This window comes from Pecten maximus, chromosome 8, assembly GCF_902652985.1.
Source record: "Pecten maximus chromosome 8, xPecMax1.1, whole genome shotgun sequence".
Taxonomy (NCBI): Eukaryota; Metazoa; Mollusca; class Bivalvia; order Pectinida; family Pectinidae; genus Pecten; species Pecten maximus.
In genome coordinates, this window is record NC_047022.1 from 10,331,280 (window position 1) to 10,359,224 (window position 27,945).

The 27,945-nt window shown below is 35.1% G+C and overlaps 1 protein-coding gene across 5 annotated transcripts in view; it reads left to right on the forward strand.

The window, feature by feature from the left end:
• The window catches only part of LOC117332452 (calcium/calmodulin-dependent protein kinase kinase 1-like), a 150,927-nt gene that overhangs the window by 108,814 nt on the left and 14,168 nt on the right, over positions 1-27,945 (forward strand). For 3 of the 5 annotated variants that reach the window (XM_033891363.1, XM_033891362.1, XM_033891367.1), the window contains 6 exons: positions 22,339-23,116; positions 23,702-23,755; positions 25,314-25,365; positions 25,603-25,761; positions 27,127-27,148; positions 27,319-27,407. In XM_033891363.1, the coding sequence (XP_033747254.1) occupies positions 22,339-23,116; positions 23,702-23,755; positions 25,314-25,365; positions 25,603-25,761; positions 27,127-27,148; positions 27,319-27,407 (1,154 nt within the window). Of the gene's footprint in view, positions 1-2,790; positions 4,647-14,738; positions 15,003-22,338; positions 23,117-23,701; positions 23,756-25,313; positions 25,366-25,602; positions 25,762-27,126; positions 27,149-27,318; positions 27,408-27,945 lie in introns of those variants that run through there. The other 2 variants (XM_033891365.1, XM_033891364.1) reach the window with 2 other exon arrangements.

The window sequence follows — 27,945 nt, forward strand, 5'->3', positions numbered from 1 at the left end:
GACTCGAACCCAGGACCTCTGAACTCTAGACAGACCAGACCAGGACTCGAACCCAGGACCTCTGAACTCTAGACAGACCAGACCAGGACTCGAACCCAGGACCTCTGAACTCTAGACAGACCAGACTAGGACTCGAACCCAGGACCTCTGAACTCTAGACAGATCCAGACCAGGACTTGAACCCAGGACCTCTGAACTCTAGACAGACCAGACCAGGACTTGAACCCAGGACCTCTGAACTCTAGACAGACCAGACCAGGACTCGAACCCAGGACCTCTGAACTCTAGACAGACCAGACCAGGACTTGAACCCAGGACCTCTGAACTCTAGACAGACCAGACCAGGACTCGAACCCAGGACCTCTGAACTCTAGACAGACCAGACCAGGACTTGAACCCAGGACCTCTGAACTCTAGACAGATCAGACCAGGACTTGAACCCAGGACCTCTGAACTCTAGACAGACCAGACCAGGACTTGAACCCAGGACCTCTGAACTCTAGACAGACCAGACCAGCTAGGACTTGAACCCAGGACCTCTGAACTCTAGACAGACCAGACCAGGACTCGAACCCAGGACCTCTGAACTCTAGACAGACCAGACCAGGACTCGAACCCAGGACCTCTGAACTCTAGACAGATCAGACCAGGACTTGAACCCAGGACCTCTGAACTCTAGACAGACCAGACCAGGACTTGAACCCAGGACCTCTGAACTCTAGACGGACCAGACCAGGACTTGAACCCAGGACCTCTGAACTCTAGACAGACCAGACCAGGACTCGAACCCAGGACCTCTGAACTCTAGACAGACCAGACCAGGACTCGAACCCAGGACCTCTGAACTCTAGACAGATCAGACCAGGACTCGAACCCAGGACCTCTGAACTCTAGACAGACCAGACCAGGACTCGAACCCAGGACCTCTGAACTCTAGACAGACCAGACCAGCTAGGACTTGAACCCAGGACCTCTGAACTCTAGACAGACCAGACCAGGACTCGAACCCAGGACCTCTGAACTCTAGACAGACCAGACCAGGACTTGAACCCAGGACCTCTGAACTCTAGACAGACCAGACCAGCTAGGACTTGAACCCAGGACCTCTGAACTCTAGACAGACCAGACCAGGACTCGAACCCAGGACCTCTGAACTCTAGACAGACCAGACCAGGACTCGAACCCAGGACCTCTGAACTCTAGACAGACCAGGACTTGAACCCAGGACCTCTGAACTCTAGACATTCTAACTATTAGAGCTACTTAGCCATCGGTGATCAGCCTAGTCCAGTTTAGTACACAGGGTATTGTGAAAACAGAATCTCTGACCACCTGTAAATGCCTTTTTCTAGGTATTCATGGTTTCAGTAATGCGCTCAGATGTTTAAATGTAAGTTTGGGAGAAAATTTCCACTGATGCACTTATCAAAATTGTTTTCATATTGCTAACTGTACATATGACCTGTATTTTTTTGTTCAAAACTTTGGAGACTTTACCCCACAGGGTGAAATCAATGTAACTTCCTGTCACATGGTTGGTTTGTTTACGTTAGTGATCACAGTGTCACGGTCTAGTGACACACATGTCGGATTGTTACACACACTTACTGCCATTGTATATAAACACCTTATATTGGGAATGTGTTTATAGTACACCTGGATTTACCTGTGTCCTTAATTACAATACAGGTATATACAGGTAATCTACAACACCTGTTGGGCTACTTGGAGAAATTTGGGGACATTTTCTTCTGGCCTGAACGTCAGGTGTACACAGGATTATTTTGGATTCAGATTTTAGACTGGTGATAGTAGGAAGTTGTTAGCTCTATATCCCGAGGATTATCAACGAGTCTAAATGTCGTTCACTATATTATATCAAGTTACCTGTGATAGCAGACGGCCTGATATGGATTTTACTATCAACAGTTGTTGTATCGTTTTGTTTGCAAGTCAATAGAGGACGAATAGGAAATTCCTTAACGACTTAACGACAGGAATGCAGGTGTGTTAATGTACAACCCAGCCATGATCCGATGCATGGAAATTGCAATTATCCTGGAGTTCCGTGGGTGATAGTGGATCATTGGAGATCCTACCATTATTACCATTTCCAGTGAATGGAATGCTAAAATTTACAAAGTGTTCAAACAACACAGGAGATTTATATGAGCACTTCTGAATAAGCGATCTTAATTGACATACTTTTCAACAAAAGGAATTCGCATCAACGTATTTTAACAATTTTGAGAATTTACCAAAACAAAATTTTTTCCCGCTCCGACATATCATCTGGTGAAGACGTATCGGTTTTGTTGTTGATTTCTTATCCGTTGAGATAAATTGAGAAATTATATTCACAGAAAAATCATCTCTTCTCGTCATATTTAGGGGATAGCTACAGAAATCATCAAGAGAAATAATTTTTTTAAATATTCTACAGATTTATCGACTTTTGTGGCACATGTTGACAGTTTGTAAACAAAGCAACGGATATATATTTGAGATTCAGATAAAACTTGTCAAACTTCATATATCAATACCGGAGTCTTAAGTGCTCTAAGTTCATAAACAACAGCTGTTCAAACCAATCCTAACTTAACTAAAAGTATTATTGAGCCACTGTTGGAATATACAAGTCCAAATGTTCCACTGAATGTCATAGTCAGTATATATGTATATATTTGAAAAGTGTATTGCCTAAAAAAATTAAGTAATATTTATCATAATATATAAAATATAGGAAGCAATAGATGTCAATTATTTCAAAAAAATATTGTGGAAGTGCTTTTTATATGAAATATTGATAAGAAAGCTAAAGAGTGTTTTGTTTTGTTCAGCACATAAAAGTGTTTCCTCTACAGGAGAAAAACCAGGTATTGTGAGAAAATACAATTTCTTAAAACATAATATTTTTCTCATTTCTCTCATGAGAGGTAAATGTCTAGGCATCAAATTTCGTGGCAATTACCTGGAGTAAATTGTCTCATCGGAGTTAATTAGATTACCTACTGAATAAAGCATTAATTAATACGATTTCAAAATAACTTTCATTCAAGGTCAGTGAAATTTTTTCGCTGTTTGTCGAAACTTAACACTGTTGAACCTCTCAGTGAAATCTTGGTGTTTACCTGTACAGATTTACCTGGATCTGTTTACCTGTAAATAAATACAGGTGTGACATTTTGAGAGGAGATACCTTTTTTGCTATCAACAAAGGCAGCTTTTCAAGATCTGATATTTTAGATTTATTTTTTTAATCTAGTTTTTTATCAGAGAGATTTCTGTGTTGGAAAATCTATACTTTCATTTGACATTTATAACGAGGAAGTTGACAAAAATAAAAATTTCATTCACAAATTAATGCTGCTAGATTGGAATTTTTAAAGAAAAATCTTATTAAGGCAGTATGGTAGCTGTTAATGTATTAAATTGAATGACACATCAAATTATGACCAGGAACTGAAAGAAGTTTTATTATACTAAAAGTGATATTTAATGAAGCAATAAAAATATAATTTGTTCCAGGAAATTTATTCTATTTCGACAAGGATGTTGATGATAATGCTAAACGGTGATTCATCAGATTTTCAAATAAGTGTCGCAGGGAAGTGATGATTTGACTGGCAAACATCGGATGACATCTTCAATATTGTGTTGATGGATATTCAATTCACACAAGTGCTGTGTAATCTGTGATATCAAAAACAAATATTGGAGGAGGAACCTACAAAATTTTATTAACATTCCACACATTACGAGGAATCAAATTTCGTGTAAATTGAAGTTTGATAACAAATATCAAGACTAAAATTAATTGAACTTTTTCAAAAAAAGAATTTTTGGTTTTTATTACATTACACTGAATTGCACTCAGTGTTGTTGCAGGATTTAGAAGAAAAATTCTGGAAGCTTGACGGATATTTTGAGAAATTCTTCTGAAAAAGCAAGCAGAAAATGAGATTTTATATAGATTTCAAAGCATTAAGTTTTGAAATAAGAAGACATTATTAATTATTACAGAGGCATATATTTATGCAATATGTTGAAGTGAGCATAAGACTTCGAGATAAATCATTGAAATTTCAATTCATAAGTTACAGAAAAACAGAGATTTCACATCGGAGGTATTTGAAATTGGAGATATTCTAAATCGAAAGTATTTCAAATCAGTTGAAGTATATCAAATCAGAGGTATTTCAAATTGGAGTTTTTTTTAAAAAGTGGAAGCATTTCAAATTGGAGGTATTTCACATCAGAAGTATTTCAAATTGGAGGTATTTCACATTGGACAAGGGGATAGAAACCTACAACTGTATGTATAGGTACACTGTGTGTATTATATATACAAGGTACAGTGCCAGGAAGCTAAATACTTTGCAGATGTCATAAAAATTCCTTCAGAATAAATGAAGGGTGGTCTGCCAGTGGTGTGAAGTGTACTTAATCCTTGTGTTTATATAACATACTACCAAGACAGTGTATTGATGATCGTTGGGTCGAGGGAGAACATGAAGCTCGCCAGCATGGCAGAGCCTTCACTTTCAAAGTTGCATGCTTGACTACGGAGTTATGAAGCGACCTGATATCAGAAATTTGCCACTGGGACGTTAGCAGACGACAACCATGTACAGGGCATATCTACTGTAAGTCTGTACCTTAGTCGTAATTAATTTGTGAATAATTAATACTTCAGATGAGTAAGGTATTGATTTATTTTTTGTAGCCAATATGATAGTGATCATCTGGAATTGAATTTTTTTTTTGTTTGTTATGGCCGTCCTTAAAAATTTTGTATGTCGAATCCTAGACAGGTGTTGTTGTTTTCATCTTTTGATTAAATACTAACTTATGGCATTTACAGGCTTAATACGTGTAAATTAACATAGTTCTTAAGTTAAATTCTGGAATTTTGTTTCTCAGAAAAATATGGGGTATTTCAATCTATAGGTATAATTATTATACAATTATTGACATCAGATGAGGTCAATTCATGGCTGATTGACCTGATCTGAGCAATAGTTACTGAGGTAAATTGTCAGTCTGAGATTTTAAGCAAATTACTTGGGTTTAGAGAATACAAAAGTTTGTTTAACCAAGTTACCCATCAAGATGCACTTGCCTTTCACCTTAAGGCAACCTAGATTTGATACCCTAACTGGACATACAAACATATATATAGAGGTCACCAGCCCTACCTCATGGGTTTTTCTCCAGTTACTTAAGTTTCCTTACAGTACAGCATGACCTCTTGAACCCACAAGAGGATTAACCCAAGTTGATATTTTTGTAGTAAAGTGACCAATCTTTATATGTTATATTGTTCTGTGTGGCTATGTAGCCTCATCTAAACGACCCGGATGGTGACAGGTTGATAAACTTAAAAAAATAAACACCGGTTACTTTGTGAATGCAATATGGAGAATTACAGTGAATTTAGATCATACATATTACACAATCATGAGTAGCAGCGTCTTGATATTTTCGTCATCACTGTCAATTTTTTGTATGCATAATGCATAATTTAGGATAGATATGTAAATTTCAGTCGGAGGCCTGAAGTGCCTGAGGCTCTTATAACACTGTCAAAATTTTTTGTTCTATGCATATATGTCAACATTATAAAATAACAAGTGTTTTTTAGTCAAAATAATGAACCATCAAGTCAGGGCGGGGAAACGGAGATCATTGGGTTTGAAATGGTATAGAAAAGGGAGTTTCAGGGGTCAAATAAGACAGGCTATCAGAATACTCAGGTCAGAGAAAAAGGGATTTCCAGGGGTCAGATAAGACAGGATGTCAGTGTATTCAGGGCAAGATAAAAGAGATTTCCAGGGGTCAGATAAGACAGGATGTCAGTGTATTCATGGCAAGATAAAAGAGAGTTACAGGAGTTATATAATAAGTCAAGGTGTCAGAATACTCAAGGCAAGGTAAAAGGGAGTTACAGGGGTCGGATAAAACAGGGTGTCAGAATACTAAGGGCTGGAAAAAGGGAGCTCCAGGGATCAGATAAAACAGGGTGTCAGAATACTCAGGGCGGGAAAAAGGGAGCTCCAGGGGTCAGAAAAGACAGGGTCACAGAATACTCCGGACAGGGAAAAAGGGAGCTCCAGAGATTGGATAAAACAGGGTGTCAGAATACTCAGGTCAGTGTAAATGGGAGTTCCAGGGGTCAGATCATTAGTCAGGGTGTCAGAATTATGAGGGAATGCATGGTAAAAGGGAGCTCCAGGGGTCGGATAAGATAGGGCGTCAGAATACTCGGGGAACAAATATTATTTGAGGTTTCAGAATAATCAGTTAAAAAAATAATTTGTTTTGATGGTATATTTGGAATATAATTTTGTACTGCACACTTATAAAGGTGAGAGCAATTTGAATATGTGAACATTTTTAAACATTTCAATTCACATCATCAATCACAGTTGTCAGAATGATGTTTGATGATAGAACCAGTCATAACATGAATGTGCATGTATCTTAATATAGATAATTGTCATGTTTGTATAATGTTATGATTTGTATGAATTACATCTTAATACACCATTAAAAGTGCCTGGCACCAATGTCCCTAACATTCCTGAATTTTGGAACCGAACTGGAAATTTTCCATAATAAAGTAAAAAAATGTTAACATTCTCTTTTTTTTCCTGTTAAGATATAATATACAAACAGAATTCCCTAGGCACAGAACATTAGCAAACTGGTGTATTATTCATTGAAATGATGCCTTAAACTTATCGATGTATCCATAAATCTTACTGTATACTAGAGGGTGACACCTGAAGGATGTCACAGATGGAATGAAGTGTAGTAAGGGGCGATAACTCTGTGTGAGCATGTTTTGTCAAAATCGCTCAATATCTAAGTTTCGACCAATAAAAAGACTGTTGTTCTTAAAGGCAACAAAACCAATCAAGTTGAATTTGCAGTCCCCTTAATACCCCCATATATCAAATCTAATTGACATTATCTACATATTGACCAATCAGAGGCCAGGAATTGGCGACCGTTTTGTTTAAATGTGAAAGTGAGGCTACGAGAGCGACCGGTGTTCAATGATGTTCCTACATATCAAATTTCATCAAAATCGGACAATATCTAAATTTGAACCAAGCAGAGCTCAGTTGATGGCGGCGATTTTGTTAAAAAGAGAAAATCAGGTTACGAAAGTGACTGATTTCCCATGATGTACATACAAATAAACAAGGGCCCGTTGGAGGGCCGTAACATACGCCCGCGCAATATTTAGCCTGGGTAAAGTAGTATTGGAGTTATGGTCCGGAGAATAACTCCGCAAATATGGGGGAAAGGGGGCATGATTTTGGTATGCGACACTCCGAGTCATCAAGAGGTATATTTGTGTCAAGTATGGAGAGCCTGGGTAAAGTAGTATTGGAGTTATGGTCCGGACAAGTAAAATCATCAAAGGGAATAACTCCGCAAATACGGGGGAAAGGGGGCATGATTTTGGTATGCGACACTCCGAGTCATCAAGAGGTATATTTGTGTCAAGTATGGAGAGCCTGGGTAAAGTAGTATTGGAGTTATGGTCCGGACAAGTAAAATCATCAAAGGGGAATAACTCCGCAAATACGGGGGAAAGGGGTATGATTTTGGTATGCCACACTCCGAGTCATCAAGATGTATACTTGTGTCAAGTATGGAGAGCCTGGGTCGAGTAGTATTGGTGTTATGGTCCGGACAAGTAAAATCCTCAAAGGGGAATAACTCCACAAATACGGGGCGGGGGGGTAAGGGGCATGATTTTGGTATGCGACACTCCGGCTCATTAAGATGTGTATTTGTGTCAAGTATGGAGAGCCTGGGTCGAGAGTTATGGTCCGGACACCATATGTGCCCGCCCACCCGCCAACATGATAACATTATAATGTACGTCGGGTCGGGGGTATAAAAATCATTAAAACAGGACAATATCTTAATTTGGAACAATTTCCTCACAATATAGGGATTAACTCAATTTCCTCACAATATAGGGATTAAATCAATTTCCTCACAATATAAGGATTAACTCAATCAGATGTAAATTTTCATGATTTTACAGGAATTAGCTCACGCCAATTTCAATCTTGGAGGAAAAGTTAATAATTCATACTTGCGTGAGGAAAATCCCAATTTTTGGTGTTTGCCAGTGGAACAAAAATACAAATGAGAAAAGGAAAATTGTTTGGTTTTCTTTTTGCCTGAATTATTTCAATAAGATGTTATTTTGAGAATTTCCCTGAAGTTCAAAGTCATGATCAGTGTCATTTTGTAGTAGTTGGTGACTACATCACTGAACAATATGCAGGAGGCCTGTCGCATGCCATCCAGGACACAACAAAAATAGCACTGAAAATAAATGACATGTCTTACTCTTAACTATGTTTGTTTCGTTGTTTGCTGGGAATATCACCCCGTGAACAGCCAGGGTCATTTTGAGGTGGGGTCTCCATGTAGTAGTTGGTGACTACCTCTTTTATGCCATCAAGAGCATATTGTTTTCACATGTAAGCAAAAAGTTGAAATATGTTGGTATGGTATTAGAGGTAAAAATATTCGAAAATTTACTCATGTTTACCTGTATTTACTCATGTTTACCCGTGTTTACCGGACATTTTGAAGAATATTTTGTAAAATATTGATAAATAAATATTGGTAATTCTTTTATTTTGTCAAGTAATATTCTATAATACCTTTTGCATTAAGTTGAAATTGATTTTAATTCAAAAGAGAAAAAAAAAACACATTACAATACATGTTTCCATACCCAGAGTAATGAGTTTTAACTTAATGCAACATAATAATTCACAATATTTTAGCATAAATTTGTCAGAGCAGATTTCTCGCACATTGTTTTCTTCGGTGCATGCGAGCGAAAGGTTTAAATATGTTGGTATGGTATTTGAGGCAAAGATATTTGAAAATTCACTAATTTCTACCTGTGTTCAGATGACATTTTGAAGACTATTTTGTAAAATTGTGATAGTTGAATTCTAGTAACTCTGATTTTGTCAGATAATTTTCTATAATACCTTTTGTATTAAGTTGAAATGAGTTTTAAATCAAAATATTACCAAAAAATTACATGACATGATTCCACACCCAAAATTACTTTAATTTAACTTAATGCGACATATAGTAATTGACAATATTTTAGCATCAATTTGTCAGAACAGATTTCTTGCACATTGTTTTCCTCGGTGCATGCGAGCGAAAGGTTTAAATATGTTGGTATGGTATTTGAGGCAAAGATATTTGAAAATCCAATAATTTTCCTGTGTGCAGATGACATTTCGAAGACAATTTTGTAAAATTGTAATGGTTGAATTCTGGTTACTCTGATTTTGTCAAATAATTTTCTATAATACCATTTATAATAAGTTGAAATGAATTTTAAATCAAAATATTACAAAAAAAATAACATAACATGTTTTCACACCAAAATTAACTTAATTTAACTTAATTCGACATAATAATTGACAATATTTTAGCATAAATTTGTCAGAACAGCTTTCTCGCACATTGTTTTCTTCGGTGTATGCGAGCGAAAGGTTTAAATATGTTGGTATGGTATTTGAGGCAAAGATATTTGAAAATCCACTCATTTTTGTGTGTGCAGGTGACATTTCGAAGAATATTTTGCAAAATTGTGAGAGCTGAATTCTGGTAACACTGATATTGTCAAATAATTTTTTATAATGCCTTTTCTAATAAGTTGCAATGAACTTTCAGTCAAGATATTAAAAAAGCTACTGTACATAACATGTTTTCCCACCAAAAATTAACTAAATTTAACTTAATCAGTTAATGCAATCATAATAATTGACAATATCTTTGTCTATCATATGATGTAGGCCTGCTGTAGTGTAGTGAGGAAGTTTCCAGCTCGCAGTGTAGGTGGTTCAATTTAAATTGTTCTACAAAATTAAATGAAATCTTAGCCATATTTAAGTCGCCCGCGTTCTACATATGCTTGTAATGATTTTTATAATTTTCATTGAACCGCGGGACTCTAGTAAGTCTATGTCAGAATATTAAAATTTATTTCATTTCTCCTTTCACAACGTAATTCATATATCAGAGAAGTTGCAAAGTAGTAGTCTTGTGTGTGCGTTCGTTCACGAGATAGTGTCCGAGAGAACACGGTTCCGTGTACATTTGTCACCTCAATCTGGAGATTCCCGTTGTTATTTTTAGACGTAAACAATCACAGAGTCGAAGCTAGTCACAAACAAATACACAGACTATCGAAATATCAATCAATTAAATTCGGAGACAAAGCAGGCCTATCACTACAGTAAATATCAAATAAACAGGAACTATTCTTCGTGCATATTTACCGTCGTCTGTTTACATCAACGTAACAAACAAGTTTACTTACCGTCAGCGTTAGGCCTACGAGGCTTCGGGAATTTGCTTGACATTCTGAACGCCGGGTTGATTTTTCGCATGCATGTTTGTGAAAAGCGACATACAATGATCGTGACAAAGCATCTATATTCTGGAGCATTGCCTTTGATATTGAAAAATAGCAATATAAACTGGCAGTGACAGTAAAATACAACTGAACCCAGCTCACCGAGCACTTCAATCAACCGGCGCTTTCACAACACACTTTCGTGACGAGTTCAGGTTGGGCGTGTTACGTCATCAAAACATGCGATCGTCTGCTGTAGCAAAATACCCCTGTCGAGTGGAAAAATACTGAGAAGGTCGAAAAAATAGGGCATTTTCAAAACAATATTGTGACCGTACTGATAAAGATATCGAAAAACTAAACAGACGATTTTCTCCAGGAAACATTTATCTACTTATATGTGCATTGTATACGTTTCTGGATTTTTTTTTCGAATTTTGAGGGCGGTTTTAACAGAACCTCTTAGTCAAAATGACGATTTTGGTGTGTTTGACCCAAAATATCTCCATAACTAGATTTTTCCCAGATATACCGAATATGTCAGGACGTAGATCCCACCGAGTTTTACAAGTGTGGAAAGTGTCATCAAGAAGTTACGGACAGTTTTCTTTGCCCTCAAATCGCTGATATATGCTGCTAAATAGGCAGAAGTAGCCGTGTATACATTACGTTCCGTAAGGAACGATAACTCCGTTATCGCCTCCTTACTGCACTTCATTCCATATTGTCAGGAGATTTGTCTATGCCTTTACTGTCCCAGGTAGAAATTTTAGTATTGTCTCATGTTCCATTGTCTGTAACATATGGCTTGCCTCTCATAGGGCTCACACAACTAAATATTTTACTATATATTATTACTTGTGACTTTACCTGCTCAATCACACATTTGAAGTTCAAATGATGTGAAATTTATATCAAATTGAAGTTTGAAGTTTTCGCTACCTAAAAAATGATGTTATTGTATATGTATAATGGCAAATTTGGGTACACAGGTACTCGAAAGACAGAAACCCTGACATTTATAGTGGGCGGGGAATTCCCACCTTTTTTAACCTATATGGTCCAGTGCTATTCTAATTGCAATAGGAGTGTATATTTTTGTTCTTCAAGTCTTAAAACAGTTCTCTTTATTTCGGTATATAAGAAGTACCTTACCCATGTGATCCATATGTTAACTACTCGAGAAAATAGCCCCAATCCTCAAAAATACGTTCTTGTTACGGATTTTTGTACAGTAAACTTTACATCTTTTTGTATTGTATAGTAACTTTCTGATTTGTTTGTAATATAACCAAGTGGTTTGATTACAAATTAAACTTCATTACTCTAGAGATCCGAAATCCTTAAAAATCCTGGAGCAGACATGGTGTCAATGACCTATATTTTGTGTTTTACAGATTTTGCCTTTAGTTCAGCTTGGCCATTTCTACCAGAGGTTTTCTAATCATTCTAAGTTTCATTTTCTTCCCAAAAAATTTGGAAAATTTTATTGATCAATAAACCTGAAATTTTTTGGCTAGACATTTAAATTAGAAACTATGTTGGATGGTTTGACTTTTGTTTTAGACCTTAGCAGGGTATATATTCGTTAAAGTGACAATTAAAAATTGCTGTGGTTATGAAATGGGTGGCTTAATTAATGTACATAGCCTTTGTTACTATATGTAAGCTGATGGAGTTTAAAATCTGGCTCAGTTGGTACCGCTGTGAATTAATTATCATTTGGAGACTTTGGTTCAGTTCAAGTGGATATTGGTCTCCAGGAATGTCCTCCTCCTTCTAAACCAGTAGGACCTTTAGTTCTACAATCTCCAGTACAATGGAAGCTGTGGTTTTTGACTGCATGGAGACTTTTGGAAATTTTCCTATTTTTACTTAATGAATGTGTTGTAAACTTTTAACTGAGTTGATTAATCTTTTATGAGGTTTAAGCAGCAAAGTGATTGAATTTTCAAATGATTTTGTCTCTAAATTTGCCTCCTGGACATGTATATTCTTTTAGATAAATCTGCAGTTTCTGAAAAAAATTCCCATAATTTTGTATCTCTAGTTTTGCCTTCTGCATGGACATGAAAATTCTTTAAGAAAAATCTGTAGATTCTGAAAAAACTCCACAATTAATGGGATCTCCAGTTTTGCTTCTCGATGTTTATATTCTCTCACATGATAAACAAACAGTTGTGGAGTCAAATTAGAAACACTTATCTCCATTATTTTCTCGTTTTCTAAATATAAAACATGGTAATCTGTTACCAGGTATTCTATCTAGTCAATGTTAAACTCCTACACATGTACTGTAACGATTTCTCTCTACTCGTAATCACCGCCAGATGACAAAATGTACATTCTGCTTTACAATGTTGTTGATACTGAAACAAATATCTCTATTAAATTTGGGTTTTATATGGATCTAGTCAGTATGTTACCTGTCCAACCGAAAGTCATTACCGTATTTATCTGGTAATAAGCCCAGGCACCACTACAAAAAATAACTAAAAAAAATCAGAGGTGACCTTATTGCGGGACAGTAAAACATGATGTAATTTGTCATAGAAAGCTTAAATGATCAGACATGTGCAAGGGGCCACGATGGCCGAGTGGTTAAGGTGTCCCGACACTTAATTGCCTTTCGTCTCTTGGTTGCGAGTTCGAAACCTACGTGGAGCAGTTGCCAGATATTGACTGTAGGCCGGTGGTTTTTCTCTGAATATACTCCGACTTTCCTCCACCTCCAAAACCTGGCACATCCTTAAATGACTCTGGCTGTAAATAGGACATTAAACAAACCAAACCAAATCAAACCAAATTAGGCATGTGCTTTTTGCTGGATAAATGTATTAGGTATGATTTATATTAAAGACATTGATTAAAAAAAAAAGAAAAAATATTACTTAACCTGATAAACAGTTAATGTTATAGCAGTATTTTACTGGGCTAAACATGGGCGTGTGGTTTGCTCAAATGCCGGTTAGAGCATTTGTGATGAGTTCAGAGGTACAGAATTTAAAGTCCAGCTGGTCAGGACCATAGCTATCATTACTCTCCTACAACATTTTGCGCCTAACTAAAATACCCATTTTAGGTGGTATAAGGTCTCACATGTGTCCTCAGGGTCAAATTAAGACTTCCTTATTTCAGAATTCTTTCACATAGCATTTGGTTTGTCAAACAATCAGTGTGTAAGAGTTAGTTCACCAACACAAATTTGTCATCTATGCATACCTGGTAGATAATTTCACATACAGTTTTTTATTCATATCCATTGAAAGGGAAATGGATAGAGAGATAATTGATAATGATATACCATGAAATCATCTGGTGTCAATTTGAAAAAAAAGGAAAGAAGTGATAAGAATAGTAATAAATTTATGGGATCCAAATTAGAATTTCTAATTTTTAATTAATTTAACTACATGCATTTATTTATTTACTTATTACTTTTTATCTTACTACAACAAGTTATTTAAGATAAATTCATTCTTTTACTATCAAATTTGACTCAGAAGCATACAACTACTTTTTTCTGAGAAAGAGGATGTAATTTATAATGCACTTCAGTGGTTGGTTGGTGGTTTATATAATCACAAACAATTATCAATGAGGATAAATATTTATCATCTGTGCATGAAAATGTCAACCAAAATATGTAATAATTTATTCATGTTCAATGGTGTGTGAAGAATATCTGGTTTATAGATGTTAATTATATTGATGACTGTGATTTTTTAAGAAATTGTTTGGGCTTAAGGCTGTATGGGTTTAAGTAGGTATCAAATTCACTTAATGCTATGCAAGTCTTACTGATAATTTCTGCCCTCAAGGTAAATATGTACTATGTGTATGGCTAGTCAAAATAGATAATTGATCTCTTCAATACCGAAGTACACATTACCTGGGTACATGAATACCCCTTCTTTTGGAGAACTCTCTAAGTTAATTTACAGTGGAATATTTGTCAACTTATTGCGTAAGATGAAAAAGATACATTATTATCTTTAAATGATTTTTTTTTTTAATTTGAAGACAGCAAGCTGGTTTTGAGTCTTAAAATAGAAATTCTATTTAATCTTAAAAAGCACATGGTCATGCATACACTTCAGAAAAAAATTAATTAAGCTGAAGATAATTTTCTTAAAACTAACCAAACATTTCAACTGGAGAGGACCTTCACTTCAAAGTATCTAAATGTTTTGTTTACATGGTTGAGTGAATTTTAGAGTTAAACTGAAATTCAGACAGTGTAGTAACCTAGTATAGACCGGTGTAAGTAAAGAAATTCAGGTTACACAGAAACTTAAGTGTCACTGTGCTTGACAAAATTAATCTCTTTCTCAAACATTGTGACGTAGATTTATAATTTTAAATAGACTTGAGATTGTGTGTGGGCCATTATGGATCATATTGGATATTGAACTGGTTTTATTCACATTCCTGTGAGAGAGAAAAAAATCATCGTTTACAGCATAAAATTATCTGTGACATGATATTCATTCAAAATGGAAGATGAGGAAAATGTGTCATTTGTGGGTGTGTCGACCTCGGACAATTTCATTAGGATAAGTAACGCTAATTCAACAAGGTATGTTAAATTGAGTTCTATGTACGGGTACCATTAAGTTATTAAGATACATTAGATGAATATTACTACACAGTCACCATCAGAACATAATAATTTTTTTCAAATGCCTGTCAATAGATTTGTACTAACATATATCACATATAACACTGTATTAATATAATTATACGCCCAACCCCCAAAACCCCCAACAACCCCCCACCCCCACACCACAAAATTAGAGGGGTACACTGGAATCAGGTTGTCTGTCCATCTGTAGACACAACCATGTACCAGCTACTACTCCAAAACTACTGAGGGAATTTCGACAAAACTTGCTGGCAATAATCCTTATACATTGTAGGTGTGTATAATCTGTAATAGGTAGAATTTACCTTCCTGTTTTCAAAAGCTAAGTTGACCTGACCCTGTGTAACAAGACTACAACTAATTTTATTTTTCTACAAAATAACCTCATTGGCAGAGGGAGGGGGTTGGTGGGGTATGAGTTGGCCCCCGAATGAATGTTCTAGTTATGGATATTACCATTTAAAAAAAATTAAGCATTTCAGAACAAATCAACAATTAAAATAATATAAAGAAACAATAATTACTGCTATATATAGCTGCCATTTAAAAATTACCCCCTAGAACACATGTCTATGACAGTTCGGAAAAAGGAGATAAAAAAAGTCTGTGGTGTCTTTGACATGTTGGGAAATAGTTATAAACAAGTTATGTTGATGGGGAATATAATTTACTTGAGAGAAATGTGTCCTGATGACTTACAGGGCCTCTAATTATAGCGCATTCGGTAAAGAATTAGACTATTAGGCAACCTTTGATCCTTTTTGGTTTGTTTCTTTTTGTTTAACGTCCTATTAACACCCAGGGTCATTTAAGGACGTGCCAGGTTTGTGAGGTGGAGGAAAGCCAGAGTACCTGGAGAAAAACCACCAGCCTACTGTCGGTACCTGGCAACTGCCCCACGTAGGTTTTAAACTCAGAACCCAGAGGTGGCGGGTTAGTGATTAAGTATAGGGACACCTTAACCACTCGGCCACTGCGGCCCCTAATCCAAGGTCAAGGTTCATTCATTATATACCTGAACCACTAATTGTGTTCCTCACAAAGCTTAGAACATATGCCATCTTGAACAGTCATATGGTTGAATCCTTGGAAAGACACTTTACCCTAACTACCGTAGATAGCATATGCTGACATCCCATAAGTTGGTTTGTGAGGTAGCCATCAGCTACTACAATGAAATCCTGCCTCAAAATGATATTAGCTGTTGAATGCAAACTATTATCAATATTATTCCGCCTAGATTTGTCAAGTTTAGGGACAATCTGCAAGAGGTTTTCAAGGTTTTATTAAGCTTGATGTCTTCATCCTAATTTTTAATAATAATAAATTAAATCGGTCACCAGATCATGGAATGTATTCTCAATCAATATGTCAGTCATTGTTCCTTGGGAATTGATTACCTTTATGTAAACTGCTTGTTTGAATATGGTATAGTTGTTGTACTGTACATAACATGATACAAACATCCATATCTGTGCTATCTCTTTGTTAATAAGCCAAAGTCAATAAACCATTAGACCCCTCAAGGTGATTCATAACAAGACTTCAGATTTTATCAGCAGATGTGATTTAATTCTTGTTATGTATTTTATCTCCCATTGAGAACTCTTTTGTAATTGGAAACAAAGAATATTGTCATCTGATAATAAGTCACTGAACTAGGCCTTGTTAATTGTCTGACCGTCTGCTATTCAGAAAATAATAGTCAAGCAATTTGTGTTTTGAAACTCATTGTTAGATTGCTTTTTATATGTAAAATGTATTTCTTCTTTAATAAAATTAATTGGAAAAAAATGAATTTGAAAATTTCTGAGGAAATATATTTTTTATATTATACATTATATGTTATATATATATATTATATGTTTCTTCAGAATAATAAAAAAAAATCCACCAGAAATTAATATTGTCAAAAGAATATTCAACTGGTATGCAATCAGAATTTAATTTGGTATTGAAATAAGTGTTGTGATTTAAGCCTTTAAGCTTTGTTTTTTAATTTGTGATTCTATCATATTGTTATGCATTAATATTTTATGACAAATGTAAAGGTATTGCACAATGGGTATTAATTAACCTGACAATTTGATATAACTCAGAACAATGCCTTTTGATCAAGTTTATTAGACAAAAGAACATTGTGTAAATGTAAGGATTTTTATTTGATAATGAAGATTTGGAATGATTTTATTTGTCCAGACATAAAAACAAAACAAAAAAATATCAAAATTAACTCTTTTGATCCCTAAGGTTCATAAGTTTGCTTTTCCCCATATAGTAAAATGACAAGTAATCTTTGATGAAAAGTGAATGTGATGCCAAGTCTTATTCCAGGTTTAAGTCTTAGTTGGTACCAAATGTATAAAAGGACTCGCACAACTAAATCAGCCAATCAGCTGGAGTTACATAACTAAGTCAGCCAATCAGCTGGAGTCACACAACTAAATCAGCCAATCAGCTGGAGTCACACAACTAAATCAGCCAATCAGCTGGTGTTTCACCTTTAGTCCCTTAGGAAAATGTGTTTCTTATGTTTGTAGCTGTTTTCCTGAGTAAATAACATGAAATGGGTACTTTCTATATACAAGAATTAATCGTAGGGTGTTGATATTTGGAAAATCAAAAATATACACTCCTACTGAAAATAAAATGAAGTAGGATTTGAGTTGTAAAAAGGCAGGAATTCGCCAGGTGGGGGTTCCTCAGTTGACTGTAAATGTCAGGGTTACTGTCTTTTGAGTACCCGTGTGCTCTTATATGCCTTAAAACCTATACAATAACAACATTTATCTGATAGTAAAAACTTCAAACTTTAATTTGATATAGATTTCACATCATTTGAACTTCAAACGAGCACATGAATCGATGGGGTCACTAGTAATAACATATAGTAAATTATTTAGTTGTGTGAGTCCTAAGGCAAAATACAAATTTGAATTAACATGAAAAAGAATATTTTTTACCAACTTGGCCAAAGGGACTTGATCTTATGGCATGAGGCAGCGTCCATTGTCCGTCACCTTTTCTTAAAAATAGCTACTTATGATGAATGACTCGGTGGATTTTGACCAAATTGGTCTGAAGAATCTTTGGGTGAAGGGGCAAATTTTGTCATAGTGATGGCGGTCTGGCCGGCCCTACGGGGACAAAAGGGAAAATGCTGTAAATATACTTTGGTGTACTCAAATTTAAGTTCAAACTGAATTTAAACAGATTAGCACAATGATGTATTGGCATACTTAGGCCCTGGGAAACAAACATAAGAGACTTCTGTTAGCACAATAAGAATTTAGTGGAATGCTAATGACATGAAAATCACTAAAATAATATTACCTCTAAAATTTGTATATTTACAGTATAGCAAATTCTTTAAAGTGCTTCTTCTGTAGGTATGAAAGAATTTTGATCCATATTGAGTCTGAATTATCCTTAGCTGAAAGGGAACCAATTGTAGAAATCATGGGACTGAAAGTCCCTCAGGGGCTTGAGGAACTCACCCAATAGGGGAAATATATGGCAAATTCTTTAAAATCCTTCTTCCTCTGTAAGAATAAAGGCTTTGATCAGTATATTTGAAGCATCCTTGTGTGAAAGGGAACCTATTTTGTACAAAGGAGGTGGTGCATGGCGGCCCACGGCCGAATCTTATTTTATGCATGATATTATGATAGACTTTTACCAAATACATGTCATTTTAGACACTAAAACGAAAATTTGCAAATGCTGTTTACGCAGCGCCACCTAACATGATTTCTGTAAAAAATGTGTACACTCCCTTTTAAATTAAATATATTTCTTGTACAAAAGTACTTGATAAATTTCATATTGCATTGATAGTCTCATGTGATGTTATATTTTATAAAAACATGTGTGTCTAGCATGAATTTGTATAATAGAAAGTGTAATTACAGCTTTTTTAGCAAAATTTTCAGTTGAAAATTTACCTTCTTGAAATTTTCTTTTATTTGTTAAGTAGATAAAATATAACAATCGTTGGAGTACTATCAAGTTTTGCTTTTAAAAAACATGTTTGCATATTAATCTTAATACACAACCAAAAAAAATCATCAAAAATTACTGGATAACAAAAGATTTTTGCATACAAAGAAAGGTGATGAAGTAAATTTTATTAAAAAACCAAGGGTTAAAAAGGAGCACCTTGTCTGACACAAGCAGTAAAGTCTGATTGCATTGTTATTTTTGTTAGATTTTTAGCATTTGCCTCTATTTTCAGTACTTTCGGTACTTTGATATGTTGTTCAAAATTGGGGGTGTATGCATTTAACAATTATAAAATCTTGGCATATCCAGTAATTCACCAAATAAATTTGTTTCATTAAATGTTTATGAATATCCATAGATTATTTCTAACCTGAAATTTTGATAGTACTCCATCAATAACTTTGTGGTATTAGACTTTAAATGAAAAGTTAAAAACAATGATTTTCACAAAGAAGACATCAAATTAGGCTGAAATTTAATTTAAGTGTCACGGAGCGTGATGATTCATATACAAAATTAAACCTTAAACAAATGGGGTGAATTTGTTTCACAAATAGGAAATAAAAATATGTTCTATAATAGTTAGTGGTCAAAACATTAGCTTCTTATGCAGTTTGATGGGGAAATAATGAAATCACCAAAAAAAGAATGTATACATTGAGGACTTGAAATTAATTCCTCCCACATAATCGGGGATATTATGCTTTTTACAAAAATATGTTTCCGGGAAAAAAATCGCTGTGGGCCGATTTAGCCCTCCTATGCACCACCTCCTTTGGGGTCTGGTCTATCAGGGGCCTGAGGGACAGCCTGGCCCAATTAAAGGGGAATATAAAGATGGAAAATCCTTTAAAATCTTTCTTCTGTAGGATTTGGTTTGTTTGGTTTGTTTTTGTTTAACGTCCTATAAACAGCAAGGGTCATTTAAGGACGTGCCAGGTTATGGAGGCAGAGGAAAGCCGGAGTACCCGGAGAAAAACCACCGGCCTGCGGTCAGTACCTAGCAACTGCCCCACGTAGGTTCGAACTCGCAACCAAGGCGTGGAGGGCTAGTGTTAAAGTGTCTGGACACCTTAACCACCTGGCCACCACGGCCCCCTCTTCTGTAGGAATAAATGAATTTGATTAGTATTTGGTTTGAAGCATTATTGTGTAGAACAGAACCAATGCTGTATAAAAAATGAGCCTGGCCTTTCAGGGGCAGAGACTGGGCCTTATAGGGAAAATGTAGCCAATTCTTTAAAATCCTTCTTCTGCTGTTTGAATGAAAGGAATTGGTTCACACTCGGTTTGAAACATTCTTGGGTGAAGGGGAACCAATTTTGTATAAACGATGGGTCTGATCCCCCAGGGGCTTGAATAGTAGGGCCCAAATAGTGGAAATGAAGTAAATTCTTAAAAATCCTTCCACTGTAGAAATGTACAGTGTTTCCCCATATTGCTGCAATAATCTAGACTGTTTTTATGAAAATATAGTATAATATGTTTCATTGGAAAATTCAGTTTGAATTCAAAATTTCTTATTTGATTCAATATAACTATTAAATAGTTCAGTTTGACTTTAAACATATTTTTTTTATTCTAGTTCAAGTTGGTAAAAGATTTGGCCAAGTAACATTCTCATTACAATGTCACAAATAAATATGTATTGTGTTCTGAGCTACCTATACACAAGATTCTAGACTACGATCCGATCATTGACTGGCTGTCATGAATATTTTTATGTGATATAAAGACATGATGAAGACGTTATCAATATTTAGCTATGGATGAATAAGTAATGGTTCCTTTGACAAATGTCCATTTCGTCAGGATTACACTATGACAAAGATGATGATGAGATAGTTTAACAATATCATGTTAACGGCTACATTTTGGTGAGAAACTGATGTCAAAAATAATTATCTGACGGTGAGAGGATTGCTGAGTATCATTATGATTAATGAATTAGAAAATTGCCGAGGAATTTGACTAAGGAAATGATTATTGTTATATGAATAAATAATAAACCCCATAATGACTATTTAGACATTGTCAACGATCGATTTATGTCTGTCAGTGTCTTGATCAACACAAGACAATAGATGACTGCACGTGTCTCCATTCATCGGCAACAAGTGTTTGATTCTTTAATTGCACTTGAAAAGGTACCCCATTCTCTGGGTACTCTGCTTTCCACTCACAAAAAAGATCCCAGCTCACATACTTGAATCTATGAGGTCACTAGGCAGACCCCAGGGGTTTTCTCTGGGTACTCTCTGCTTTCTGTCACAAAACCCCAGCTCACACACTTGAATCTATGGGTTCACATGCCAGATCTTATGGGTTTTCTTTGGACACTTAATAATGGGTTTCCTCTCACAAAAACGACCCTAGCTCACACACTTGAATCTATTGGTTCACATGCCAGACCCCAGGGGTTTTCTCTGGGTACTTCGCTTTCCTCTCGCAGAAAGACCCCAGCTCACACACTTCCATCTTAACCAACAAGACTGATTAAATAATGATAAGTAAAAGTTTATACTTATATCCTTGTTTATTTAACTAAATGTCATTTTGTTTTTGGGAGGAACCAATGTATGATACAGTTGAACCTGTAATAGCGGACACCCTTATATAGCGGACACCTGTCCATAACAGACAGTTCCAGGAATCTCCAATGAAAATCACTATATAAATATCATGTATATAGCGGACACCTTCCTAATGCGGACAGCGGACACTTATTTCTGTTGGTAAAGTTGTTAAACATTCCATATAACGGACACGTGGAACCATAGCTATGTTGTTAACCAGCAGATTAATAATTACTCAACTCCCCTGGCAGCAATGCTAACTTAGAAAGCCACTTCATCAGTCACTAATTGTCCTGTTACCTGTAACAATGGGCAGAAATTACAAGAGAGTGACCAATTGCCATATGTATATGATACTATGCAAGGGATGTCACTCTTTATCCTTTTCTTCAGAAAAAGTACCCAGTCACTAAAGGCTCAAAATAACTAAATGTACTTATTTTGGCGTGCTTAAATTTTAGCACAAAAGCCAACTCAAACAAATTAGCGGAATGATAGAGTAGCGCACCGACTATGCTGGCGATATAAAACATTGTAGATAACTACAATTAGTAGGCAACAAAATTTAGCAATATTCTTCCAGCATATAAAAAAGCTAAAATAAGATTACCACTAAAATATGTATGTTTGCAGTATCAGATATAAAAATAACCATTAATTATTATAATTCAAATTTATATTTCTTTTTGCAGGAAATGTCGCCTTGAACAAGATCAAGATCAGGAGCCAAATACTTCAGGGTACAACTCTCAGGAATCTCGCTATGACTCGGCAGTGACCTCAAATGACCCCTGGTCAAGGAAAGAGGTCAAGGTCACTGGTGACCATAAAGGTGTTGGCCACACTCTAACTGCTCAAGACAAAGAAAATGTGTCCTTCACAAAGTATAGAACTTTAACAGAAAATGGTGCTAACTCACAATGTTCTAAATCTCCACTAACACAAAAGAGTTCCAATCCTGCATCTGACTCAGGAAGGAGCTTAAATGATGAAAGTGATGAGAAACTCCAAAGTGCATTAAAAGACGACTCTGTGACACGCACAGGAAGTAGATTAGGTCGTCAGCTACGCATATCATCTTTAACAGACTCAACAGGGCACCTGTATGTGCCGGATACACCTCCACATTCATTAGCTCATCCATCTGATTCATCAAAGGGAGATAACAATCTTTTATCAAATGAATCGGTTTCATCAACGGCTGATGTTGAAAATGTAAATCAAAATGCTACGCAAATTTCAACCATTAATAACAGACACACACCAAAAATTGTGTACAGCCATTCAGAAGACAATTGTAATGTAGAACGACCTGCACATCGGACACTTCAACATTCCCCGTACAGCTCACCCAACGCTTCGCCACGTCTTAAACGACGTCCTACCATGGAAACGAGGCGTGTGTCAATTTCAGATGTGGACGGATTTGTTCAACTTAACCAATACCAGTTGAAAACAGAAATCGGCAAGGTATGTAAAACTTATTGATGGAAGAAAATTAGATTTATACACAGTATAGTGTCTGGCTATGTTATTGCATTATATATCCTAAAGCTGTTATGCTTGTTTGAATCGAAATTGCTGTGGTGGTCCTGCATGGGGGTAACTATTAAGAGATAAGAATGTTTTGTTTTTGAAACCATAACCCCCTTCATTAGCAATAAGCCAAGAGTAGAAATTTCACTCCCAGCATTGTTGACCATATAATTACATGTATATGATGTATGACCAAAAATCAGAGTTTTGATGAATCAGAATTATCATTGTAAAAATAATTGCTAATAAAAAAACAATATCAGTTTATATATTATTGGTAACTATATACTATCAAGATACAAATTGTTTATAAATTTTGCAAGTATTGGCATGAAAACTACCAAATATTAGCATGAAAACTACCTAATATGGATATCAATATTGGTCATATACCAGAATATTTTAATAATCAATGTAAAATCTAGGTCATAAAAACGTTTGTAATAATATACAAAATGCATAATTTCCTAGCATATTACAAGAGTTTATTGGATGTAGATGTACTTTTCAATTTTGCAGGGATCCTATGGTATTGTGAAATTAGCTTACAACGAAGAAGAGGACTTCAATTATGTGAGTTTTGCCAAGTTTAACTGGTACAATAAACTAGCTGACTAGTTTCGCATGCAAATTGATATATCGTATATAAAACGTCTGAAAATCGTCAGAATTCCAGACGGTCACTTCGCCTCATCTCCCGTCCTTTTGCACGAAAAGTAAAACTACTTGGGTGTTATTAAGGCAAAAATGGTAATGTAAGGCATTTTGGAGACTTCTGGTCGCTTATTGGAGAGTTATTTTTATCACGGGAACGAAAAATTGTGGTCGCTGGTCGCGTAAACAGAGGGTCGCTTAATAGAGTTAAAATACATAGCGAAAACGCTCGGGAGGAATTGAAATGGTCGCTTAGAACAGAGGGTCGCTAAATAGAGATGGTCTTTTGGACAGATTCGACTGTATATACCTGTATATACATTATGTAAGCTCAAAGTGTGTGTGCTATCCCTCTTAAATAAAAGCTTTTATTGCATTTATGCCAGTGAAATATAGAAATTTATCAAACTAATAAAACTTACATTTTCACTGCAGCTATGAGCAGTGAAAATATAAGATTTTGCAGTGAAAATATAAGTCTTCAATTTTTGATCAATCAGAGCGAAACTTTGTATTCACCTCGTTGAAATTTGCTGATTTTCCAGTCGAAGCGGAGATAGATAAATTGGTTAGTTTGCTGTATTTCTGAAATATTCTGCTGTATTTCTGAAATATTCTGACTAGTTTTTGAAAAAAAACTCACTTGATGTTAGCTATTCATGCACGTATTCTCCGATAACAGCAGATAACGCTTAAATTGTGTTGATCAGTCCTTTCAAAATGGCGCCGTCAAGTTGACGTGGAGTAACGTCACAAAGAGATGACGTCATTACTGATTCCCGCGCTTTTTGACACTGTTAATTTTTCAATGCTTTCAGGTTTTTTTGGTTTTTTTTAAAGTACATACTGTATATGAAATGCAATAAATAGAAAATTGAATGGTTTCCCGTTAAATATAACATATGTTTCACTCGTATGACAGAATATTTCAATATTTTTCACTTGTGCTTCGCACTCGTGAAAATATAGATATTCTGTCATACTCGTGAAATATATGTTATATTAAACAGGAAACCATTCAATATCCTCTATATATATACCTGTATGTAAGCTCAGAGTGTGACTGCTATCCCTCATGGAAGCTAGCTTATATACTTGTATATCCAGTGTTATACTGTCCATCTGGGATATATCTTGAACTATGATATTGTATTTATAAATGTTTTTCCTTAATACTGATGTATATATGACTTATCAAAGTATATACGACTTATAATATCAAAGTATATACGACTTATTATATCAAAGTACATGTATATACGACTTATTATATCAAAGTATATACAACTTATTATATCAAAGTATATACAACTTATTATATCAAAGTACCTGTATATATGAATTATTATATCAAAGTATATACAAATTATTATATCAAAGTATATACAAATTATTATATCAAAGTATATACAAATTATTATATCAAATCTAAGTTAAACAGAATTAATATACATGTATATATTTAACCCGTTTTCAGGCAATGAAAATTTTATCAAAGAAACGACTGATGAAAAAGGCTGGGTTTTTTCGTGAGTATGAAAGATAGTTTTCTTTATGCATTTGTTTTTAAGAAAAATACAAATATATTTACTTAGTCAAAATTTTCATTGGTGTCTGTAGATAAAAAAAAAATGAATTTCATTACATTTTATAAGCTATTTACTGAATTGACAGCTTAAAATGGCTTACCATCTAACTTTCAAAATAATCGAAATTTTATTCCTGTTTTAAAATATAAAATGAAGTTTAACTATTTTCTGCAAAAGGGCGACCCCCTGCTAGAGATGGTAAACCTGTGGCCCATCCGCCAAACCCACTGGAGCGAGTTTATAGAGAAATCGCCATCCTTAAAAAGCTTGATCATCCGAACATTGTCCGATTGGTTGAGGTGTTGGATGATCCAGATGAGGATAATCTGTATATGGGTAAGTTGTGTACGCCAGTTGCAGAAAATTTGATATTGACAGCAATAAATGTGTGTGATAGTAGAGAGAAATGCAACAACCAGGCTAGGACTCGCACAGGACCTCCGGTCTTTTGACCTCTGACCTTTTGATCCTCCAACAAAACCCTCGACCCTGAAGACACATACCATACCCCATATACTGTCTTTAATGGGTCTTCAGTTTGGCACTGAACCAGGACTCGAACCTGGAGCCTCCAAACTCTAGACTGACATGCTTACAATTTTAACTACATGGCCAATGGTATTCAGCCCACTCCAGCTTCTCTTGTGTCATAGAAATAGGGAACAACCACCCAATTGAGAAAAATAGACTTTTGAAACATCCCCTGTGTAAAGGAAATTGAGCCAGTGATAAAATGTCTGCCAGCCACTGATTGGCCAGTATATTATGAAGTTACAAAATAGATATGTAGCCTAATAGGTAACTATCCATATGAAATGTTGATACAAATTTTGTATGTCGGATTGATTTTAATTTCAAAAGTTCAGGTCATAATAATTAACTGGTAAACATTTAAGATTTTTCAGAATTTTTACTGCGAAATTCACCCATTTTTTAAAATGGCTAACCTGGAAAAATTTGAGCTGTAGCAGGACCCAACTTTTTTTTTTATTAAGTGTTTAATGAAACCCTAAACTTCCATTATTAATCATAATTGCCATATTGAACTCAAGAATTTTAAGTCTATGGAAAAACATCTGGTTGGTTGGTCCCTGAACAAATATTGATTCCTTGTCTACAATACTCTCCAACAATTGTCAAAAATCATCTGTTGTTTAGAGCTTCATTAACAAAACTACATGTAGATGCTGCATTTAAAAAGAAAAATGCTTTATTTCGAATATTTTTTAAACCAATTAGAAATAACTGTATATCAGAAAGTTTCCCCTCTTGGAAACTTTCATTAAGATACTCTGGGTTTTATTCTTTCTTGACCCATTTAAAATTTGATACATTTGTTGATTTGTCCTCTTCTTAGAAGCAAAAAATGCAAAAGTTAAAAATAGTAACAAAAAAATCATAGTTTCTTAGAATTAATTATTCTTTATAAAATCTGTTGTATTTCTGCGACATTTTTTTTACAAATAAATAACAGCAGGGTAATTTTTTGTGTTTATTAAATTTTGTTTTGAAATAAACAAAATACATTATAAAACTAAATCTGTTAATTACAATTAGTAAATCTACCTTAATGACCAAAATAATGTGACCTTCACAGAAAAAAAAATATAGAAGAAAATATACAGTGCCAGAATAAGAAAGAATCATATGTATTGATGTCATGCAATATTTTGAATAATTCTCATCTACTTTTTTTTGCAGTATTTGAACTGCTGGAAAAGGGGTAAGTTTTATTATATATGTTTCAAGAGCACTATCTAGTGCATCCACAGCCGAATGCAAAATTTTCAATTACCAAGTTTATATTCAAATTTTGATAAATGCTATATTGACTAAATACTTACTGATATTATAGATAGAAAATTAATTTATTTATTTATTTCTCCCGTTTAGGGAGGTGCTGGAGGTTCCGACACCAACGCCACTTTCCGAGGACACTGCCTGGAGGTATTTCCGGGACATCATTGTCGGAATAGAATACTGTACGTATTTAACACAGCACAAAAAATCTACAATGTTGACTAAACAACTTTCTTACACTCATTTACATAATAAGAACTCTGTATGCTATTTCTTATAGTAATCATCCTGTTGGTCTGTCTAGATTTTTTTTCCTGCTTGATAACTTCAAACATATATCTTCAGTTGCCTTCAATCTTTGTAATCATGAATATTTTGTAATTTAATTTTTCCTGAGTGGAATTTTTTTAGCAAATTCAATTCAAAATATTGAAGGAAACTGCCCCATTTGATGCCGCACCATTTCATGGTTGGGGCCATATAATTTTACCCTTGGTTGCCATTCCATCATAATTTCATTTCTGCTCCTTTTTCTTACCTAGTAAACAGATACAGACTCGTAATGGTATAGTTGTATGATGAAAATATATAGGTGAACTTTCGATTGGAATATGGTCAATTTTTTTGTGGCCATATTAATTAAAATTTTCACAAAAACAGTAAGACCAAAATTGGAGAGCCTTGACTCAGTCCAGTGGTAATTCAAAATATCAAAGGAGC